The sequence below is a fragment of the Eurypyga helias genome, unplaced genomic scaffold (genome assembly GCF_000690775.1).
Source record: "Eurypyga helias isolate BGI_N326 unplaced genomic scaffold, ASM69077v1 scaffold15895, whole genome shotgun sequence".
NCBI lineage: Eukaryota > Metazoa > Chordata > Aves > Eurypygiformes > Eurypygidae > Eurypyga > Eurypyga helias.
In genome coordinates this window covers 34,346-57,192 of record NW_010249683.1, presented here as the reverse complement: position 1 = coordinate 57,192, position 22,847 = coordinate 34,346, and the positions used below count along the sequence as shown (strand labels likewise).

Below are 22,847 nucleotides of genomic sequence, written 5' to 3'. Positions count from 1 at the left end.
CCGGGTGCTGTCAGCGCTGCTGTTATTGCCGCTGGGCGCTGCTGAGCCGCTCTGCGCCGGCTGCAGGTTTCGCGGCGTGTCCGGGGCTGTGCTACTGCTGCCTGCTGGGACGCACTGCTGGTGTAAGGCACTGTAGGGCGGCGGGGGGGTCGGCGGTCGGTTCACCACTTCCTCGTAGGGAGGTAGTAAATAATTTGGCAAAAAACCTAAAAGAGGGAGGCAAGGAGAAGGTGTTATTTCGCGAACGGCCTATCTCGGGAAACGAGTCGCTAGCACGGGTCAGCATGGGGTTTGTCACCTCCCAACACCTGCCCCCCGAACAGCTCAAGGGGCTTTACAAGGGGCGCCAGAGCTTGGCCCAAACAAGACACGTTACGTTTCAGAGAAGCAGCAGCCGCAGCGCAGGAGGGCACTGTTACGAGAGAGGGACACAGCTGGGAACAGCAGCCTCGTCTCCTGGCTCTCAAGTCTAGGCTTAGGGCTACCAGGTGAACCTCCCCCCAGTACAGCTCCATAAACCACGCCAAGGGATGGCCCGCGCTGGCGGGAGGGAACGACCCGGAGAGAACGCGCCAGCCCTCGCCAATGCTGCCTTCTCAGCTGAGTTTCCACTTTCAAGAGCAAAGATTTCATCTCCCAAAGCTGTGTGCAAATACAAAGAGACGTGAGTGGTTACAAGGAGCTCAGGATCCTGGGATTCGGTTGCTGGTTTAGTGCTGGATTCAGTTTTTATGGCACGGTCAGAATAAATTGGCAGTACCAGCAAGGGTTTGGTTTATTGTACTTACAGCCCCTCACGCCTATGAAAGACACAGTTTATTTCTTAAGAGACAACAAATCAGCCTACATAGACAGCATGGACTTAAACGCTGCAATCCTTTAAAGACAGCACTGCAGTTTTCCATGTGCAACTGCATATCCTGGGGAGGAAAGCGCTGCTGGGAATTACTCCTGAGGTGGCTGCAAGAGTTTAACACGAAAAACACTTCTGCACACGCAACTCAACAGGAAACTCAGTCGTGGTACCTCTGGTCAAAGGGCCAAGACTCGCTATCGTAGCGCGCTGTATCGGGGCACAAAGGAGAGAACGAAGTGACTGTGCTTTCCCTGAGCCTGGGGCAACAGCTCCTTCGTGCAGACTCCTAGGGCTGCTCACCCACAGCATCATCTGGGAACCACAGCACAGGGCGGGAGCCACCACAGTCCCTGCTGAGGCACCACTTCCACCCAGCCTGCGCGACCGCCTCTCGTGAAGCCACTTCCCGCCATCTCAGTCCCACCAGCAGCAAGCGCAGGCTGGAAAGGAGGAGCATCCATGAAGTCTGGAATGAGTAAGAACCTTCCCAGAGAAACACCCAGGGAATCACTGGACTCGCAGAGCCAAACCAAGGGTGGGTGTGAAGGTGCTGCAGCTGCTGTGGTCCGGCTCCAAACTCACATCCAGCAGCCAAAATGGGTCACCTCTTCTCTACAAACCCAAGTTAGGCAGCAAAGCTGCCTCTTGCTGAGCCCCAGCCACGGCCCCCCGCTTCCACCCAACCCAGGAAACTCACTGCTGCCCCACTCCCCACGGCCTCCAGGAAGAACGGCGTGAGGTACGTACGGAAATAAAATGGCAGGGCTGAGTAGTTATGGGCTTCCCGGTAAGCGATCAGGTTGATCTCGTGTTGCCGCTGCTGGGCCTGGAGACGATGCTTGGTGCGTCGGTGATGGCACACACAACAGCAGCTGAGGATGATGATGATGGTCCACACCAGCCAGAACCCTGCAGTGGGGGAGAGCGAGTGTTAGCCACAGCCCGAGAGCCACATCTAACCCCAGGAAATCTCACGAAGGTGATGGAGATCATCGGAAAGCCCGGATCTTAACCCCACGCTGATCCGAAGGCAGAAATAGATGGAGGGCAGGAGGCTTTTGGCCAAATCGGGTAACCCCGAACACGTTTTGGTACAATGTGGAGTATGTTCAACAGGCACAACTCTGGAGGAGAACGAAATGTGGAGGCAGGGCTACGCTCCACCCCTCCCCAACCCACCCCACCCCTTGGGTATCGTTTCTTCTAGCCAAAAACACGAGCAGAGCTGTGAATAGCACTGAACTTGCCTCCCACAGCCGCTTCGGTTTGAAAATAACAATCAAGACACAAAAGACACTCTGCAGATTGACCACAGACGAAGAGAAAAACCCCAAGCACTGCGTTGTGCTTTTGTTCGCACTGCTCTTTAATTCCCAGCCCAAATCCTCCATTGTTACGCTTAACAAAAACATACTCTTTTTTACATCGATGTCTCACAATATTTTTAAAACTTATTTTTGTATTCAATGTCTTAAATTATCCAAAATTAAATTAAACCAGCCCCCCACTCCGCATCCTCAAAGAAACCTAACTTCTGCTCTGTCTGTGGTCGCGGCTGGTTTCTGCGCGCTGTCGCACCGTGTGCACGCTGCTCCTTAAAAGGGAATTTTAAGAGCCCTTCCTCAACTTTCTCTGCTCCTTCCAATATGTGGAATACCCTCCTTCCCATAAATCCCCCTTCCCACTTGCATGCACTAGGAATTAGGTTTCCGAGACCCACTTCGGAGCGCTACGACGTTCACTCCAGAGGCGGGCCTCTCCCGCCGCTGCCGCCCATAGCTCAACCGGCCTCAGCGGTGTCTGTAGTCTCCGTCTTTGTTAAGCTCAGTTTTAGCAGCTAAGGATACAGCACAGCTCCCCCTTCAGAAACATGTAGGTCTGGCAACCGCTCCTCAGCGGAGATCATAGAATGGTTTGGGTTGGAAGGGACCTTAGAGATCATCCAGTTCCACCCCCCCTGCCATGGGCAGGGACACCTTGCACTAGACCAGGTTGCTCAAAGCCTCATCCAGCCTGGCCTTGAACACTTCCAGGGATGGGGCATCCACAGCTTCTCTGGGCAACCTGTTCCAGTGCCTCACCACCCTCTCTGGGAAGAATTTCTTCCTGATACCCAGATCGTGACACTGTTTTTCCTTCCAGACCTCTGCCATGCCCCATCACTCCCAAACAGACAACAGGAAGGCTCCCAGCGCTCCAGCCCAGTTCAGCCATCACACGGCCATCCTGCCTCGTGAGGTCAAACTGCTTTTCTCTCCCCAGTGAAAACCTCTAGCCCCATCTTTACACCACCCTGATGTTTTCAGTGTCCTCTGCGAGTGAGCCATGTTTTCTCTGCTAAGAGCAGGGTGGAGAAAGGCGAACAGTTTAGGAATCTGAAGAACGAGAGGAGTACAGCTCGCGACAAAGTGCCATCAACCCACATCACCCATCTCGGAGCCACGCACTGGGCTGTTCGTAGGTGAACTGGATATACCGTATCGTGCCCCCGAGCACTTTGAGCAGGGACATTCACCTCCCTGTGTCATAACCCAACCCTGGTACTTGGGCACAGCGAACCGAAATCCCTCTCTTGCCTTGCATAACCTATTTCCCTAATGGACTGGATTCCACCTTATACCCAAACTTATCAGAGCCTGCTATCAAATGAAGGTGTTACGTGCTCCTTTGGTTTTTTGCTTGGCTGGAAATCAAGGTTCCTAGGCAGTTTTTGTGGCCAGCCTGCTCAGCTGTACAATGCACGGCAGAGAGAAGACTTCGCTCCAGAGAAGCAAAGGACGAAGCACTCAAGCTGCTCTCTGTACCTCCTTCAAACCAAGTGTCTGCTGCCCTCCAAACATCCTCCTGTTTCTAAAAAAGGCTTTTTGTATGAACTAAGGGATTGGTCCAGTCCACCCCCTCCCTCCAAATCCAGGTATTTGCAACCACTGTCTCCCAGTTTGCAGATTCCCACCAATGCACTTTATTTCTCGCTGAGAGAAGGTGCCTTGGCTCTCGCCGAGGAAGCGAGAACACGCTCATCAAACCCAGGTCGTTGGCACAGCACGCCACCACGCACTGAAGCGGTCCTGCAGTTCATCTTCCAAGCACTCCTTGGTCCGTGATCATGCGTTCAAAAACAATGGAAAATTACACCCAGCTATCCAGGGATTTTAGCTAGTTATGAAAACAGATGCTTATTAACACATTTGATCACGTCCTTTCCCAAGGACTCTAGATGTAATGGTAGGAAGCAGCACTTAGTTAGTTAAGATGTCCTGGAGAACTGCCACTGTTAAGCAATCTCAGCTGTAGCAGCCGAATTTTTCTGCAGGGAATAACTGCTCCCACCCAAGCCTGCATCCAGAAGAGTAAAAAAAGTAGTTCTTTAGAAAACTTCTCGACCCATTCCAAAGAAATCCCAAAGTGCTCTGTAGACAAACCGATGCACAAGCTCAGAGTAGGGGTCAAAGTAAGCTCAGCCATTCCTGGGAAGATGTGCGGCAACTCTGTAAACAGGCAGTAACAACATACAACAGTTCAGCTCCCACCCAAGCCTGCATCCAGAAGAGTAAAAAAAGTAGTTCTTTAGAAAACTTCTCGACCCATTCCAAAGAAATCCCAAAGTGCTCTGTAGACAAACCGATGCACAAGCTCAGAGTAGGGGTCAAAGTAAGCTCAGCCATTCCTGGGAAGATGTGCGGCAACTCTGTAAACAGGCAGTAACAACATACAACAGTTCAGGGTAATAAATTAATGCTGGCTCCTGCTGACACACCAGGTAGCGTCTGAAACCGCAGGTGGCATTTTAAGTAAACAGACCATAATTTACTGGATTGCAATCTGGCCATGGTGCCAGGAACAACACCTCCATTCCCGCGCAAAGGGTCTACGCGCGCTCACAGCCACAACTGGAGGAGATCTGTTGTTTTTCGTGAGAGTTTCCAGAAAAAGAAGCCACTAGTACCACGTTATTGCCCTGTTTCATGAACTGCTGACACTTCCCTAGAGCTTCTAGGAATTACTCCACCCCTGACTCAGCAGGAGCCCAAGGACTTGCCTGGATGATCCCGGGAGGTCAGCAGCAGCGTGCCCACCGCAGCCATTTGCTGGCCTGGCCTTCGGCGCCGACGCTTTAGCAGCTTTGCCCCCACGGTGTCACGCAACGGGACATCTGCACTGTAGGGCTGAAAGCCCCCCCAGCGCACAGGAGCGATAGGACGGGACACCCACAGGCACTGAGGCACGCAGGGACACCGTGGCTGTCAGCTGAGCAGCGGTGCCAGCCTTGGGAGATGGAGCGCGTGCAGGCCCAGCACGGTGCTAGGAGTCCAGAGCCTCCAAAAAAGGCTCTACAACACTCCCTAGCCAGAAGTTTGGGCACAGCTGCAATTTTGGTCGCAGAACAGAAAAACTGTAAAAGCCTAGAGAATATATAGTCCGGCCATTCATATGGGATAAAGCTATGGTACAAGGCCAAGTGCAACTGTAAATATTATGGCTGAAGGCATGGAGTGACTGGTGAAGATGTCCAGGGCCGAGCTCTGTGCCGGTACACTGGGTGAGGCCTGGTTCTCAGCAGCAGCAGGGAGGTCAGCCGAGCAGCCCGTGCATCCATGTGGCAGGAGGGGAAGGGAGGGATTTTCAAATTCATCCAACGACAACACTACACGAGCGGGAAACATGGAGGCTGAGCGCAGCAGTGGTACAAGCTAACAGCTCGCTCATGGCAAAAGCGAGTACCAGCTCTGCCTCGTGCTGAAATTGGGTGTGGTGTGCCAAGGCAACAGAAGTTTGGCATGAAAAGGCCTCTAAAAGCCAAGTAAAACCGAGCTTCTAGTTGCCTTCGCTGTCCCCAAAAGCCTTCCCGGTGCTCTAACATGTGCCTCCTTCCCATGTAGATACGAGGTGGTTTTCAGCTGCACCGTGCTGAGTTATCGCTGTAGTCACTGGAAAAAGAGAAAAGGTCGCTGGGCATCCTGAACCAAGCTTGGCACTAAATGTCTGATTTGAGAGAGCATTTCCCACCACCAGCCTGGCAGTGACCACCGGGAACTTGCTCATGGCAAGCCAAGGGCAACGTGACAGGCAGAGAGCAAACAGGGTCTTTGGAAAAACAACCGCTAAGGGACAGCATCAAGAGAAGCAACGCAGCGGCTGAAGGCAATTTCAACTCTGGGTTTATGGAAGAGTCAGAAATTGAAACACCCTCCACTCCAAAAAAGGCTGAGTCCTGAGAAAAACTGATACGTTTTTTGTCAAATTCACTGGTGATGCCGATGGGTCGATAATGATGCGACCAAAGGGTGAAGCAGACACAACAAGGAGCTGAGTTTTGCCAAGAGATTTCCTTGCCAGAGCATCAAAACCTTTCATAAAAATAAAGTACCACCACCCTCTCAGCCAGCATCAGTCAGGCTCAGAGCCGTAAGCTCTACACGCGCGCCAAGCTCAGACTCGGAACGGGAGCTGCAGGAAGACCTGGGAACAGAATCAGCTGCCACAAAAGCCATCTCCTGCGAGCAGAGGAAACGCTGACAGAAGAGAAGGCATTTACAGCGTCCTAGGGAAAGGGAGCCCCAACACCGGGTCACACACCAGAGAGGTTTTCTACCGTGTGAGAGAACAAGCCAGGCTTAAAGCTTCAAGAAAAACCTTTCTGCGTCACCGACCATAGTCTTGCCCAAACTTAAAGAGTAATTAAGAATAAAATCATTTAAGAATAAAAAAAACCCAGAGCATTCCCTCCTCATGAAAAAGCAGGGGAGCAACGTTTAGTCTGATGCCGTACTGTATTTGCTGCCTGGGATGTTGCCATCAGCATCCCCATTGAGGGAAGCTCCTTTTATCCTGTGCAAAATGGAAAACGTTTTCTGGAGCGTTCCAAGGGTAGGAACAGAGAAATCTGCCCTCAAGTTCACAGCAAACTTGGGCAAATGCCATCGCTCTGTTGGCAGGAAGTCCCCGAAAAGCAAGCCAAAACATACTGCGAAGTGTTTTTGTGTCTGCCTGACAAGCATCTGGGTAATAGCTTTGGCTCCACGAGAGCTGGTTCTGAACAGAAGAGGTGGGACAATTTCATTGACTAAAAAGCGATGTCCCAAATGGTGCCCTCAGAGTCAGCCACGGCTGGAAAAAAAAAAAAAAAAAATAGTCTTTCACAGGGCCAATGCCATCATCAAAAATAGGAGAGAGATTTAATTGGTACCACAACCCAGATGCACTTGGGTTTAGCAGTGTCCTTGGCACAGAGACGGCGTCGTCTCTTGCCACTGCAGACGCGAGCCTGCGTGAGCCGACGCTGCTGCTCAAGGATGCCAGACGAAGGATCCCGGCCACAGGCCGATGAACATTTCAAGAAGGAAAAAAAAGAAGCTGCTGAATGATGTGGTCCTCTCCTGCCTATCCCTTCCATACCTCCCGCTGCTTCCTCCACCTCTTCCCGCGCCAGCACGAAGTCGTGCGCAACTGCGGTTTGAGCCAGTTTGAGGGAACCAGAGCAGGTCGCAACTCATCTGCCAAACGCGCAGCGGCGAGAGGAAGACTGCGACTGTTAGTGACAGTTTTACGTCAGTTTAAAATCAGTGGAACTACAGCCCCAGCCTGACCACAGGGCAGGAAAAAGTCACCCAGCCTCTGTAGAGCACAACGGCGAAAGAAGATGCTGAAGGCACCTCCTCCAACTCCCAGATGGGTAACTCAGACAGAAGGAGGTGGTCGTTAACTGCAGTGGTTTTCAGCTCTCCGAATGGTGTCCAGCATACACAGTACACCCTCTGCCGTGAGATAGGATGGAAAAACACAGGGTCCAGAAAAATCCTTTGCTGATCTTGCAAAGAGAGTCAGCCTGAGGTAGTGAATCTGCAGACGCTGGATTTATGCCTCTCTCCTGGGGAAGGGAGCCTTCGAAAAGCAACTGCTGCTGTGCTCCAGAAGACACATTTAGACACAAGTCTGGTCAGTTCCAGCTGACTTACCCTCCCAAGACATCCATGTTGGCCCCATGCATGTTGAACAGTGGTCTAGCAGAGACCAGAGGGGAACATCCGGCTGAAACCATGTCCAGAACATCTGGGAACAAGATCTGGAGAACAGACTGCACTGACAGGTCCAGGTACGTGGTGAGGAAGTGGGCTGGCGGTGCAGAAGGTGGGGGTAAAACAGCAGCAGCAAGCTCTCTCCCCTTCCCTCGCTGTTTAACACAGGGCAGGCAGATGCGGGGCACGCGTCAGAGTCTGCAGTCAGGCCACGCATGACAGCCTGCCTTCTCCTCTGGATCTGTGAATTCTACCCAGCCACACCAAAATAAACTTCAATGGTTTTGTTGTCAGGCTACAAAAAGCACAACGAAATCAGAAGTAACTCCCTCGGTGACCCTATTTATCACTAGTTTCCGCAAGGTTGTGACATCTGACTTGTTTGCCCTGGACTTGGAAGCCAGGCTTTGTCGTGACAGGGTTATCGCTGCAGCACCAGCCGAGGAGGAACAGCAGCCAAAGGAGAAGTTTGATACACCTAGGGAAGAGAAAGCACGTACAACCACAGAGGATGCTGGGTGAAAGGCAAGGAAGAGGGCAAATCCCGCTCTGGAAAAGGATGTGGTTAGACTGAAAGATAAGGCAACACGGGGCGAGGAAGAAAACACGGGACTGATGCATTGTTTGAGCGGGGGTTTTGGAGACTGCAGCAAAGTCTTGGAAATGAATTCCCATTACAAAGCTGACCTGGAACATGGACGTGGTACAGCAGTTGCTTTAGTTTTAGCAACTAACCGGATCCTTGCCAACATTTTCTGGCAGCATGCTTTTTGGGGAAAAGAACTGTCTAGAGATTCCAAGGGGAAGCGTGCAGAGATGAGCAAAATGTTCAAAATCAGTAAAGCCATCAACCGTGCTGCCTGCAAACAGAACATTTTTTTCCTGTGCAACCCTTCCAGTAGGGCCCAAACAGTCAAGATCTATTTTTTTTAAGTTGTTTTAATTTCAGAAACAGAGGGGCTGAGTATCACTGCTAAAGGAGCCAAAATGAAGCAAAACAGGCACATCCAACATCCGAATACTCACTCATCGTCAGTGCTGGTTTGTTGTACAGTACCTAAATGACCCAAGACCAGCTAAGCCCTCTAACCTGGAAATTCTACAACCGAGATGATCCGTATGCAGTGACCAGCTGCCTGTTTCCATGCTCCACGACTCCTGAAGCATAAAGTAGTATTCCTCCAACCACACCATGCAAAATATTTTCTACAGCTTTGCTTGCCATGTTCAGAGCCTCTGCCACCGTCTATTTCGTGCTGGTCCTCAACAGGCAAGGGGAGACACAAGGATGGATGTCAGGAGGTCTGGATTTCAGTCCACATTACACACTTAACCTTGGGAAAATCCAGAACATCTGAGCCTTCATTCTTAACCTGCAAAATGTGGGAACTGCATTCATCAATTACCTTCTCGCCTGTATTTTGAGAAGGGGTATTTTGGAACAGTTAAGCAATAAGACACCTGTGAGGCCTGGACAAAGGCCAACATTGGAAAACTCCAGCAAATCACAATCTCATCGTAACAGACCTGAAAAAACTCGACAGCAAGCGAGATCCAGCGGCTGCTGCCGTTCCCCCAAGCCCACAACCTCCCCCGCGGGAAACGTTAGCTCTCTGGGGAGCCCAGAGAAATTGTTAGGCTAAAATGTTGAAGCAGCTCAACCAATCAACCACACACCTTTCCTTATGTGAGGAAATGCAACAGCGAAGCCCCTTCTTCCCTTTTACAATTCTATTCCAAGAAAATTAAAAGACACACTGCACATTTTTCCCCCTTGTTACCAGCTACTAACCCTGAGATAAGAATTAATCAGACCTATATATAGCTAGTGGACCTATATATATATATATAAATGGATACAGTTTTATTATTTGGCAACATGGCACTATTACTTTTTTTTTTTTAAATAAGAGATGGGTGGGGAATCTGAACCGGGCTGTTATCTAATTTTAAACACAGGCTGTCCACCTGCTTGGCATATCATGTTCTCCATTCCTCCACTCCACCCCTTAACAAAATAATACCTTGATTTTGCATCCTATTCCACTGCTCTCAAGGACTGGTTTGTAATTACTGCAGCCTTACTTACTGCCTAGAAATGCTGAGATCAGCCATTTTCAAAGACAAACTTCCCTCAAATTCTTAAATGGGGGGAAAAAAAAAAGATCCTTTTTACGGGAAAAAAACTCCAAGTGGCCACAAGACAGGATCACATTTCCAAAGGCATGTCCAGCAAAGACAGACTAGTCCATTTCAAGTGCCACCCTCCTCTGCTGCTTCTCCCCACAAAGCTGTGGTGGTGAATAAATTCAGGATTTAATTCAACAGGGCTAGCGAGAAGGTCTATTTTCAGGCACACAAAAGCACTGGTGGTCTGAGAAGGTCCAGAGGAGCAGAAACGTCTCAAAAGCTGCCTCAGTACATGCACACACTGGTCAACACCAAAGCACAGATGGACAGCGAAGCCATACTTAAAAGGTGCTGCTAAGTTAACTGTTAATTAACCGAATGTCATGATTAACTTTAAAAAAGCTAATCTATTCCCAAGCATGCAAAGCTGTTGCTCTGCACACCACCAATTCACTGCTTCTATTAAGACTATTTACACAGATTATCACCGCTATTCACCTTGAAGGCCTTACAAGTGCCTGACCACAGGTACCTACCAAAGATACTCCACAGTTCCTGGAGCAGCAAAGTTCTGCAGCTACTGGTCACAAGCTCTAGAATGTGAGTTGTCATTTAAAGGACATGCTCCCCCCCGTACCTCCTACCCTCCCTCCCATCCCAGAAACTCCATCCTCATGCCCATAATGGCAAAGCAAGCTTTGAAAGCATTAACCAATCTTAAATCAACGTTGGATGTTTGCTTGAATTTGCAGAGAGCCTAGAAGAATAGGTCTCGTGTTTGCATTATTCCCTTCATTTCAGTGTGGTTATGAGATGCTCTCTGCAACACAGGAATGCAAGACTCAACACAGAGACCCATTCGTCATGAGGAACCATCCAGCAGCGCGTGCCACCAGTACATTTATTCCACGATCCCGGCACGACCTGCGTGCTTGCTCTAGGACAAAGCCTGAAACATTCTGCTTCTTTCTAACAAAATTTTGGTTTATCTTCCAAGAACTTTTATGATACTGCCAAGCACAGAAGCCTGCGCTACACTGACAGAGCAAAGACATAGTTAAAGTAAAATCATTTCACTAACGTGGCAGGGGGCTATGGTTGGGACCGTATTGTTTGCGTGCAACTCCATTATGCCCCTCTCCCAAGATGTCCATGGGAGAAGCATGGTGACCATGCAGCAAGCTCCAGTGTGCAGCTGTACTCCATGCTGTTGCTCAATTTAGATCCTCCTTGCCACAAAGTCTGTAAGCCCTTGCGTACGTGCCTCTTCCTCTACATTCCCACCCACACAAATCCAAAGCCGGGTCTGACCTTCCCCACTCTGTCCATGCATCCCCATATAGTCTGAACAAATTCCAGCCATCTGTCCTGCCTGTTTTGCCGAATGCTACGATCTGAACCAGGGAGTCGAAGGCAGTCACGCATTCACGCCGTTTTCTCATTCTGCTAGGGGTCCCTGGAGCTGCCCACCTAGTCCTGGATCATTTCTTGAGCTGTTTGCAGACTTTTAAAAGCAGAACTGCTGTAGGAGGTCTGCAATACATTCAAATCCTGCCACTAGCATCGACACAGCCAGCCACTGCAGCCTGGTGTACAGTGCGTCTTGAAGGAGTCTATTAGAGTCCTGTTTAATTTACAACCGTGTCCTCCATGCTTCACTGGTTGATTTGAAAAGTAAAAGCGTGTTTCTAGACTAAAGAATGAAGCATCAGCTATTCCTGCCCTTGGATCCAGGTTAAGTGACACTCTCTGCATAATGCGTTTCCACACACGGGCTACTCTGAAAGTGAAACTGTGGGCACAGCAGAAGGATTAAGTAGATGCACTTAAGTGGTTGCATAAAAGCAATGAGATACCATTGGGTGTGGTAAGAAAACATCTCCAGTCTCTTAATGTGGGGGTTCAATGTTCGGAGTTCCACATTTCCAAATTCTGGGAGCACAGAGCTGTTGCAGCTTAGGCTCCTAGCAGTACAACAGCATGGCAACATCAATGTTTATCATCACCCTCTGCGCTCCTCCTCAAGAAAGGAAGACACCATCCGACTGGCACTACTCTAAAAGTTTGCCTTTAAGATTCAGCATTTCCCACTTTTCCATCCTTTCACCTTCCCATTTTTCCATATATTTTATCAGAATTTTGCTGACCTGCTTTGACCTGCCTGCTGCCGTCTAAAGGGACTCGGGTATATTCACTCAACCACTCACTAGAAACACGGCTAGTTTTAAAGCCCAGATTTGGGGAAAGAGGAGATAAGAGGGGTTGCAATGGGCAACGTATGTTCCTCGCAGCCCACAGTCCTCAGCCACCATCAGCCCACAAGATTTTCCCAAGAACCCCTCCACCCAAGGAGCTGTGCTCCAAACACGGTGTGTCCTGAAGAGACTAAACGTCCTGGCCCCTCATGCTTGAAAGGACAGCTTTAGAAAGATAAATCAGATTTAAACTGTCCTTCTTGCAAAGAATTAAAACAATAAGATGAAAGATACTGAATTAATTCTCTGTTTGAATGCGTCAGACTCTAGTGGTGTGCCTATCGGTATTTTTCCTTCAAGCCTGGTTTCCTCACTCGCACACCATGTGATTTTGAGTATCTTCAGGACTGCCCAAATCAGTGAGGAGACCAAACAACAAATCTCCAGTCATGAAGGTGGCCGTTACTCCTCAAAAAGCAGGCAGTGCCCATTGTACCAACCCTATCGCCCTTGCAGTCTCAGGTCAACTCCAACACGTGCTGCAGCAAAATGCAACGGCGATGCGTAACAAGGGCTGAATACAAAACCCCAGGGGACACAAGCCAGACCTGTAGTATGGTATGAGAGCCATGCAGATTAAGAAGGGAAGCCATACAAAACGGAAGGACTTACACCAGAGTTCATAGTAGTAGTTGCAACACTGGGATTGTCCACAACAGTGGCCCGTTTCACATATGTAACTTTGATTGTTGACACCCATGCAGGTTTCCTTGTCCTAAAATTAAACAGACACACTTTTAAGATGCTTTGTCAGTATCTTCTGTAAATGTAATCTTCAAATGCTTGCATTGAGTAAAAGTCACAAGTTGCAGTCTTGGGAAACTCTAAAATATATAAAGAGGTTAAAATACAGCTAAGGATCCCCCAAAGAAACAAAGGACTGTTCAGAAGAAACCCCCGCATCTTCGAGCTCATGAGTTACACTGCTTTAGCATCTAGTCAGCGCCGCTTCCTCATCATTCCCTTCCTTTTCCATTCAAAGTTACCATGTTTTGGGAGCCAGGCACTCTCTTAAGGAAGAAATGTCATTTGTTCCACATTTCACACAACATCGCTGTGTTACTGGGGCTGAATGCCAACTGGAGGAAATGCGTTCATAAATAGAACCTTATTATTTGAGAAAAGACTGCTTGGATTCATTTAGATCTAAATGATAATTACAGTATGTTCCTGCAAGATTCCAATCTAAAATGATTCCCTCACAATTAGCCATGTGCTTTATAGAAGATCAGCATTCCTATAAAACTTTTTCCTGGAACAGCGAAGTAGTCCAGGAGCAGAGCCAAATCAGCTGTACTGTATCACCCAGCAGGTACTCAGGACACTTAAGATGGAAAAGGACTACAGTGTAAGATCTCAGTCCCCCACACAATGCACCGCTTCACAAATTTCCACGTTTTCCTGCTAGCCTGAAAACACAGGTGGGAAATAGTACAAACCACAGAAAAACAGAAGCATGTTACAGCTTGTGGTTTGTACATCCTCTAACTTCCAGGTCACCCCAAGGCCTGTTAGAAGACACTACACAGGTTCTTAAGAAACACACAGATCTAAATAAACAACATGGATGTTGCAAACAAATCTGTAGCAACCTCTAAAATTACACTTTCTTTCACTTAAAATGTATTATAAGGCACAGAAAATGTGGGGAAATTTACACTGGAAGATGGCCTGCGGGTCCCTCACCTGAGCACCCGTACCACAGTAGCATTACAGCTTCGAGCGGCACCTCCTATGGCTTAAGGTTCAACAAAAGAGACCCAACACTGCATTTTTCTCCCAAGAAGTCACACCAACTTCTGAAAGGGTTTTGAGCGTGTCCAACGCTATAAGGCACAGAAAATGTGGGGAAATTTACACTGGAAGATGGCCTGCGGGTCCCTCACCTGAGCACCCGTACCACAGTAGCATTACAGCTTCGAGCGGCACCTCCTATGGCTTAAGGTTCAACAAAAGAGACCCAACACTGCATTTTTCTCCCAAGAAGTCACACCAACTTCTGAAAGGGTTTTGAGCGTGTCCAACGCTGGACCATGCGGTACACTGCACTCCGCATACGATACACCACTCCCCTTCTTTCCACAGGTACCGTGATTTCCACAGCTAAACAGCACCGACACCTTGGAACACATCTGGAGAGGCCACAGGCTGGAGGGGTACCTGCCTCCTGCTTCCAGGAAAATAACATTTTGCTGGACAGCCCAGTCCAACTGCTTCACTGCAGGTGGCTACAGCAAACATTTTATATTCTTGCCTTCAGATACCGCTTGCCAATAGTAGACACAACTTTTTCCTGTAGGGTAAGGAACTGTCTTCCAACTCTAATTCCATCAGCTGACAGCAACTTCTAGGAGACACTACTGCGCTAGCACAGCATCTTCTGCTTCAGACATGCTATTCATTCCAAAAACTGTAATTTTAGTCAGTAAAGAAGTAGAAACAAGACACATCTAATCTCTTATCTGTTCTTATTAGTTTATTTATACTTTTCCTCATTTTAGTTGGCCTTGCAGAGTTAATACAACTGACGAACAGCATAGATTTTGGCTCTCACAGCAACAGAATTGAGAAATTAAGATCCCATTGCAAAACTGCAATCCTGTTGATAATGCACAAACCAGAAAGCCACGGGCTGAGGTCTGCGGTTGTGACACCTGAAGATCAATGTGACCTGTTGAACCAGCAAACGAATCACATGGTGCTGGCGAAAGAACAGAGTCCCACAGTGCTGTTTTAGGAACTGCCCTGCATCACAACACTGATCTGTCCTTGACCACCTGTGTTCGCTCCCCAAAAATTTGTTCCATTTCACGCTGTCTGCTTCAAAGAGTAGCAGTAAGGAACACATCAGTATCTTTTGGCGGCAGCAAGCTGTAACAGCTTCAACATCACTCTATTTCTCCCACTTAAGCACTAGCAGCAGTCCTGCTTTCAGCGAGTTTCATCATATTATCCCTTTAAACTTCTTCACTCCCTCTTCCCAACCTCATGACATCTGAAACAACCCCTGCACAACACTACACGCTTATGTGCAGGGTTGCTTCTCGTTAGCCCAGAAGGCAAACAGCTCTACGAGGGGGTGGGTGCACGTGTGGAAGAGAAGACCCTCAGCAGCTAGGCTGGCATTCTGCAGGTAGCTCCTGCCTGCTTTTGGAGACCAAGTCTCCAGCAGCATCCTGCTTTCCCATCTAAAGTAGAATTCACATCTTACCGTCCCGAGCTTCTTTACACACCGACCAAGAGAAACCATCTTTCTTGCTAATACCTAAGTGCTTGTACCTTTGAAGAGTCTCTCAATTAGCTTTCCGCTCGCACAGCTCAGAAAGTCCGAGGTTTTACAGTCCTTGCGGTGCCAGCCACCAGCCGTGCTCCTCAAAGTCCTCTTGGAACCTTTCTGCAGCCCTCTGCCACCGATGGGTTTCTGGGAACATGGAGCCGTCAGACTCGGTGCCGCGTATCAGACCCAAATCTGCCACCCTGGATTCCAAACAGTTTCACAGAATCAAGGAATAATTTAGTTTGGAAAGGATCCCAGCAGGTCACATGGCCTGACCCCGGCTGAGAGCACGGCTACCTCCAACGCGAGATTACTCAACCCGGCACACGGAAAGAGATAAAACACAAAGGCACCACAACTTGGGAAAAAGTGCGCTGGAATCCTTGCCTAATAAAGCAGAGCATGCTTTTGGGATATGTTACAGATGTCTCCTTTGGTCAAAACCCTTTTCTGTGAAAAGCTGAGCCACTGTACAGTTCCTTGGGCTGTTCTGCAAGCCAAGGAAGAGGTTACGCGCTGCCGCCGGTACAGGCCGTGACGTCTTTGTTAGGCACCTTCTGCCCACCGCCAAGCACTCCGATCAGCCTTCGATTTCTAATTAAATCCCCGCCTGCACTTTTCATACCATCAGTGTTGTATTATTTCTACTTCCTTCTCCCGTTCATTCTCCAAGTCATACGCTCCCAAACGTTACCTCGTTAAGATGTATCAGCAAAACAGTTATCTAGAGACTAAATGTCTCCTGGAAACAGCATCACAAGTGCTTTTGCTATGAAAGCACACTATTCCTCTCTCACACCAACAGGTGTGGACAAGGCACAGGACTGAAACAAGGAGTTTTATGGGTAAGAAAATTACATGGGGGGGGGGGGGAAAATCTCACAGAAGCAAAGTTGGAGCACTCCCATTTATTGACCTGCCCTTGTTTCCACTTCCCACTGCAAGCGTTTTAAGTCCTTTTTAGCAGCATGGAGCTTTTAATCAACTACTACAAAGAGGTTCTGTTGGGTTTTTTTTAGGTAGTCTTATGAAAACAAGGGAGGAGAGGGTTTTTCTCTGAAAGCACTTTCTTCCCCAATAGCCAGTGGCTATCACATTCCAGCGCAGGCTTCCCTGAAGGACAGTCTTGTTTTCTTGTTGTCCAGGCAAGCACATCCCTCCCTGCCAGCCTTTGTTCAGCTTGTAGATGCCTCCAGACAGGATTACTAACCAGCATCCACATGGGTCTGCCCTTAAAGAGTGTTCAACTCCACTGGAGCAGAATCTTCCTGTTTCGCAACCGAGAAGCCTGAACATGCCATCCGTTATCTCTCACCTACAAAGCCCAGGAGACTTCCAACTAATTTCAAGGGATTGGCTTTTCCCTGCAAAGCAGCACGTACTCTAGGTTGCACGTGCACCCCTGGCATCATCCTACGAGCTGACGCAGATCTGAGACACTGGACTTGCAGATCCCTGACGCACATTCCAAAGCTGGCAGCTTTCGGGAGAAGGCTCTGGAGTCCGTTTGCCCTCCCCATCTGGTTCAACAGAGGCCACTTGTTAAATCTGGTGCAGGCTCTTTCTTGTGAAACCAGTTGAGTTGGGAAAGCCTCACGTTGATGCGTTTGGAGAGTCTCTTCATATTTTAAATGTGGAGTTTTCGATTAGTTTTCACTTGTCAAACTTTATAAAGCAACTTTGCATAAAAATAAGATTTTTTGGTTTACTTCTTTTCTTGTTGATATTTGGCATTTATGACAAACCCACAACCATGCTGGCAACTCTGCCGGTACACACTTCTGCTGTCAAGAGCTTTTACAAATAAACCTTAAAATACCCAGCAGTGGTAGGTATAAGAGAACTCAAGGCAGTGCCATATGTTGTCACATCTGAAGCTACAGCAAACGTTAACATCAGTGCCAGGGAAAAAAGCCAATTATTTTCTCCACCTTCCAGTTTAGTACTGGATCTGTGCTGGAGGTCTACGTGACAAATTAAAGGTCAAAATCTGGGGCATGATCAAGACAGGAGGCATTCATGGAGGTCTCTAGGTTGCCTGAACTGCCCCTTGCTGCGAGGCAGGATGGAATGAGACCTCCTTATCCTACTTTTGCAAAGCTTTTCAGTACTAAATGGTTGGTTTAATACCCATAAACCTGCTAAGATTTATTGCGCCTGAAGCCAACATAGGAAATGGAAGGAAATGAGAATTGCATTAAAAGGATCAAGGCACTTCACACTTTTCTACCCTCAAAAGTCGGCAGTTAACCTGGGAATGTTCCTGCTATGTCAAAAAGGAGAATGATGAAGATGAGCAAATTCCAGACCAGCGTGGCTATCTTCCAAGCTGAAAATTAATATCTGCAACCGCAGCAAGAAACACCACAGCCCACGCTCAAAAGTGCATAGTTGGCAGCGACCCACCGACAAAAGATGACTCCTCAGCTGGCATTAACCAGGTAACCAAAACCAGCAGTGCCTGCTATCACCAAGATCTAATAACCATTTTAGCTTTTTGCTCTGTCTCCTCTTTGCACAGAAATCCGGCCTCCATTACGCTAAATATGAGCGTCTTGCATTTATATGGCCTCTGTGTGTCATTCAGCCTGCCAGGGTATCTATTCATCCTAACCTTGGTAATACCCAGAGACCCTGGAAACCACTTTGAAATGCGACTTGCATTTACTGGCAGCAGGTTATATGCCATTCCTCTCTCCCAGGATAGCCAGTTTTTTAGAGCTGCTCTCATTTCCTATTCCCTCCATGCTTCGGTACAGCATTTGTCAAGGCACTACATAGCAAATTACTGTTTGAACTGGAAGAGATGGGGATTAATAACGGAACAACAGGGGTGACTAAGGAATGGAATAGCAGGCGTACAAACAGTGGGACAGTGTGAGAAGCACAGCAGCAGGCTGAAGGGAGACAGCCAAGCTGGCATCCGCCGGAGGGCAAGATGCGACTGGGTTTAACAGGACTCGGGCTCAACCTGTGACCACTTCAGACCTTCTGGTTTCACAACTCACACAGGGGACTTTGGTAATAAGCATCTATTTGATAATAAGAAGTTATCCTGACCTACTCATTTCACTAATCTCATTACTTGCAGGCAGCAGTCCCTTGCTTTCAGTACCCGGCTGCACCCCTAACAACAAAGCAGGGTGGATTTAAGCAAGTGACACAATCTTCAGAAAAAAATGTATTAAAAATACTTATTTTGAGTGACTTGCCATTGGTATTTGAACTGAATATATTCTTTAAGCACCCAGAGTAAAAGAATGGAAATGACTGTCAGTATCTTAAGTATGTTAGAAACAACCAACAGGAAAAAATATTTGATACCCACTACTGACGACAGCTTTTACTCAGACTCGCATATCAGGCTATCACCAGGGTTGGTTAGACAAGCCCGTCAGCCACAGCTCATGAGGATGCAAACACAAGCTACCAAAGAAGAGGAGCATCTCTGTCAGATAAGAGACTCAAGCAGTAGGAGGTTGAAATTGCTACTGAAAACCTTACACTGGAATGCCAAATCTTGCCATAGGGTTTCCTGCAATTCCTGGTTTGCCAGCTGCCCCCCTCAGTTCCTAACCAAAATTCATCTTAAATAAAGAAACCACTAGACCCTTTCAGAGAAGGATCTTGGGTGGGACTGCAGCAAGGACAGGCAGAAGCAGCGGGGAACCCTGCATCCCCAGGGCAGCTCAGGACTGACATCCAGCCAGCTGAGCCGGCAAGTCTCCAAGTCATCTCCCGTCTCCAGAAACACTACACTTGTTGGTCCTTTGGAACATAAAAGCAGAAGTCCAACATCTGACTAAGTGCTGTGCCTTTGGTTAGTTCAATTTAACAAAACCACTGCAGTTTGGTAAAGATGAAACTGGCTTTAATTGCCGAGAGTTACTGGAACCTTGGGTGCCAGCGCCTGACAGCACGACAGCATAAATTCCTGTAAGCCTGCCTTACGACAGACAACTGAGGCCAGGGAATAAATCAAGCCCGGACATTTCTTCATAAGACACCCACCACAAATTCTGTTTTGCTGGGGTGGGGGGGGAAGGCGTTATGTGCAAGCATCCAAATACTTGAAGTATAATAAGTGGGGGAGGAGCGATGCCTCTGAGCTATCCCAGGAACAATAATGAACTCCAAAATGGGAATTCTAATCTGCAACCTTTATTGCTTCGCTAACGCCAGCATCAGGAGAATTATATTTAAATCACCAAGATTAATCAGCCACAACAGGGCCATCCTCACCCCCAGCGGATGCAGAACCTCGGAGGTTTTACTAACCTTTATCTGAGGAACAAATTGGTTTGCTGCATCCATTTATCTTGGAGAAACACCCCAACAATCTTTAAAGGAAGACCGTCCTTTCACAGTCTGTGGACACCGACATAGTTCAGTAAGAGCCGTTTTCATTTTTGTTTATCACAAGTTTCACTTTCAGACTCCAAGAACGGCACATTCGCAAGGTAAGCGCCACGTGAAAGTGTTTACGTCCTTTACGTCTTGCTAGAAGCTTCCCAGCTGTAGTCCCAGCCCTTTTGCATGAAAAGATAAAGGATTCCAGGAAGTGACAGCTGTGAGGAGGCTGTCTTGCGTTATGTTGCTTTAAACCACCAAACGGTTGACAGCACTGAAAACCTTGAGCTGTTAAAATTAAAACTGAAAAGGTTAGGAATCCCACATTTATACTTTTTTTTCCTCCTTTTTGTATTTATACAGCGAACTAGATGAATGTGTTCAAGCTTCCACCTGCAACCCGAAGAGGAAATGCTCACTTAAAACTGAAAGCTGAGCTCCTCTACAACCATGTTTCCTGGGACGGGAGCTTTAAACACCCACGTTGCGCTGATGTCAGAGAGCGCCGACCTAGCTTTTTAGGCATTTAAAAATCATCCCCACTGCAACAACTGGGGAAAAAAACCCCACCCAAACCCTATGTTTACCATGCGTATGGCAGTCCATCTGCCAAGCCGCAGTGCCACCAGGTCCCAAAGAAGCAGCGGAGCCAGATCCAGGGGAGCCAGCTGTTTCATGCGGTGCGGCAGCGAGCAAGGGGTACCCATCCCGGGAGTCAAGGCTCGTCCAGTTTGTCCTCGTCGCGCAGCTGAGGGGAGGGCACCCCACTCTGCGAGGACCAGCACCCCTCGTACGGAGTCGGAACAACAACAACAAAGGACATCCCAGACGTGTTTGGAGTCGAGTGCAAACACAAGAGACAATAGAGGCGGATGCGTGACGAGATGTTCCTCAATTCCTCCCCCACTTTTAATTAAATAGCGATGTTCACTAACAACCTTTTTTCATTTCACTCTTTCAGAAATGGAAGAGATCTCTGAATACTGCCTGCATGCAGTACAAATCACAAATATTTAGAGCATTTAAGTCTAAGAATGATTAAACCTAATAAAAGTGCAAGCAGCTCCACAAGCAGCTCTTTCCCACTATATCCTTCATCGGTGGATAAAAATAGTCAAGAGCTGTGCTCTTGTGTTCTTGAGGCAACACCTTTTTTTCTGCTTCCTGTAAATGCCTCCGTATTGATGCCGAAAAGTTACAAGCAGAGAAAAGTCCCATCCAGCCCGCTGAGATAACCAGATGTTCGCAGCTTGAGCAAATGAAGCCGAATTACACCTACCTTCTGGTTTTACACTTCATGCAGCACCTCAGTTGTCCCAAACACCTCCCCAAAACCAAGAGATTAATTCAGAAATAGGAACTTTAGAGAAAAACACACCCGTGAGACTTGAGCAATTTCAACATTTAAGCCAGCCAGGTCTCACTGCGAGTTGAGCGTTACCAAAAGCCAGCCTTCCTGCCCGGATTTCCCTCCTTGGTTAAGTTCCGAGGTTTTTAGGGAAAGTCTCTCTGCCCTGAGCGCTAACAAGTGAACTGTTATTACAGGTATTGCATTCAGTTACAGAAGGTCATTGTACTAGAGGTAGTTTCTTATGTAAAAGTGTTTTCATTTTAGCAGGGAGGGAGGTGGTGGGGAGGGGGGAGAGCTGCATTTCACCAAAACCTGAACTGATAAGGAAAGAGAGACAATGTTTACTCAGCAGCGTGCTGAGAGTCCTTTTGCCTTTGCTTCTAAACAACTGAAAGTGGGTAGTTTAAAATATGCCATGCTCTGATCTTGAATTTTTAATTCTAAATTAGCGACTGCAAGCCACACTCTGATATCATGCAATATCTATTTATTGTGGATTACAGATCTCAGCGGCGCTGGGAAGAGTTTACAGCTAGAGACGTGCCTCCCAGACCAAAAAAAGGGTTTGCTCTCCCGAGCCTAGGAACACATAGTTGGCACCTCCTCCAGCGGGGAGCAGCTGGGCAGTTGCTACCGTTCCTCATTCCACTCGACATTACCAGCTATTAAATTATCCCAAGTTTCTTGTTCAAGCTCAAACTCTCCCAAAACAATTTAAAAGTCCCCAAGCGGGGGGGGGGTCACAGCACACTGTCGTTTTCTGTTTGGTGACCTTTGTCAGGGGTGAGATTTATAAGAATGTCTCCCTTTTAAAAAACAACCAACCAAACCCACGGTTTAACACTCAAAATACTGCCTGCACAAGACAACGGTCCCAAGTTTGGCATGTTTGTAAACAATGTGAAGACAACTCCATATTGAGGACTAGTGGAAAGTACCCTAAACCCCAACCAAACAGAAGCCACACGGGAGCGTGACACAAAGAGCCACCCTGCCACAAAGCCTACAACAACAACAACAAGAGGGTTTCTTCCCCCGCTCCCAGCCGCGCTCCTTCCTCACTCACGAAAAGCGTCTCCCACGCCACCGTGCTCCCCGATCCTACGCCACCGGTGGGGAAGTGCTGTTCGTAGGGTTCCGTTTTGGGAAACTCAGAAATCGTTTCCTTGGCGGGGGCAGGGGGGGAAGGGGGGGTAGGTGCGATAAAACTAAAAGCGATCCATCACATCCTCCACCTGAGCGAGCAGCTCCCACCGCACCGAAAGCCGGTTACCTGTCTGAGACCCAGGAGGAAAGGCATTCTGCAGGCTCATCCTCCGCACCAGCGCATGGGAAGGCAGGAATTTAAAGCCCCACAGTGACCATTTCCTCATCTGCTGTGGGCAGCCCGCTCCTCCGATCCTATTTAAACCAGGGCTTCCTCAGCTGGGAATGCTAAGTAAACAGGGTCCTGGGACACTGCACGCACTCGCTGGCTCCCCCTCCTCCTCCTCCCACTCCCCGTGACATATCTCAGACGCAGCCCAGCCAGGGTGTTCGCAAGAGGGAAATGACATCAGGTCGGGCAGTTCTGAAAAAAATAACAAAAAAAAAAAAAAAGCAGCAGAGCCCT

The 22,847-nt window shown here is 48.3% G+C and overlaps 1 protein-coding gene across 1 annotated transcript; it reads right to left on the bottom strand.

Annotated features, from left to right (window-relative positions):
- Positions 1–8: 8 nt before the first annotated feature.
- On the bottom strand, positions 9–22,535 carry LOC104509496 (WW domain binding protein 1-like; the record flags this gene model as incomplete). The annotated part of the gene is made up of 4 exons (XM_010151457.1): positions 22,509–22,535; positions 12,870–12,972; positions 1,604–1,765; positions 9–206 (listed from the first exon to the last, which is right to left on the bottom strand). Coding segments are annotated over exons 1-4 (490 nt in total), but the record flags the coding sequence as incomplete, so codon positions are not given.
- Positions 22,536–22,847: the final 312 nt, after the last annotated feature.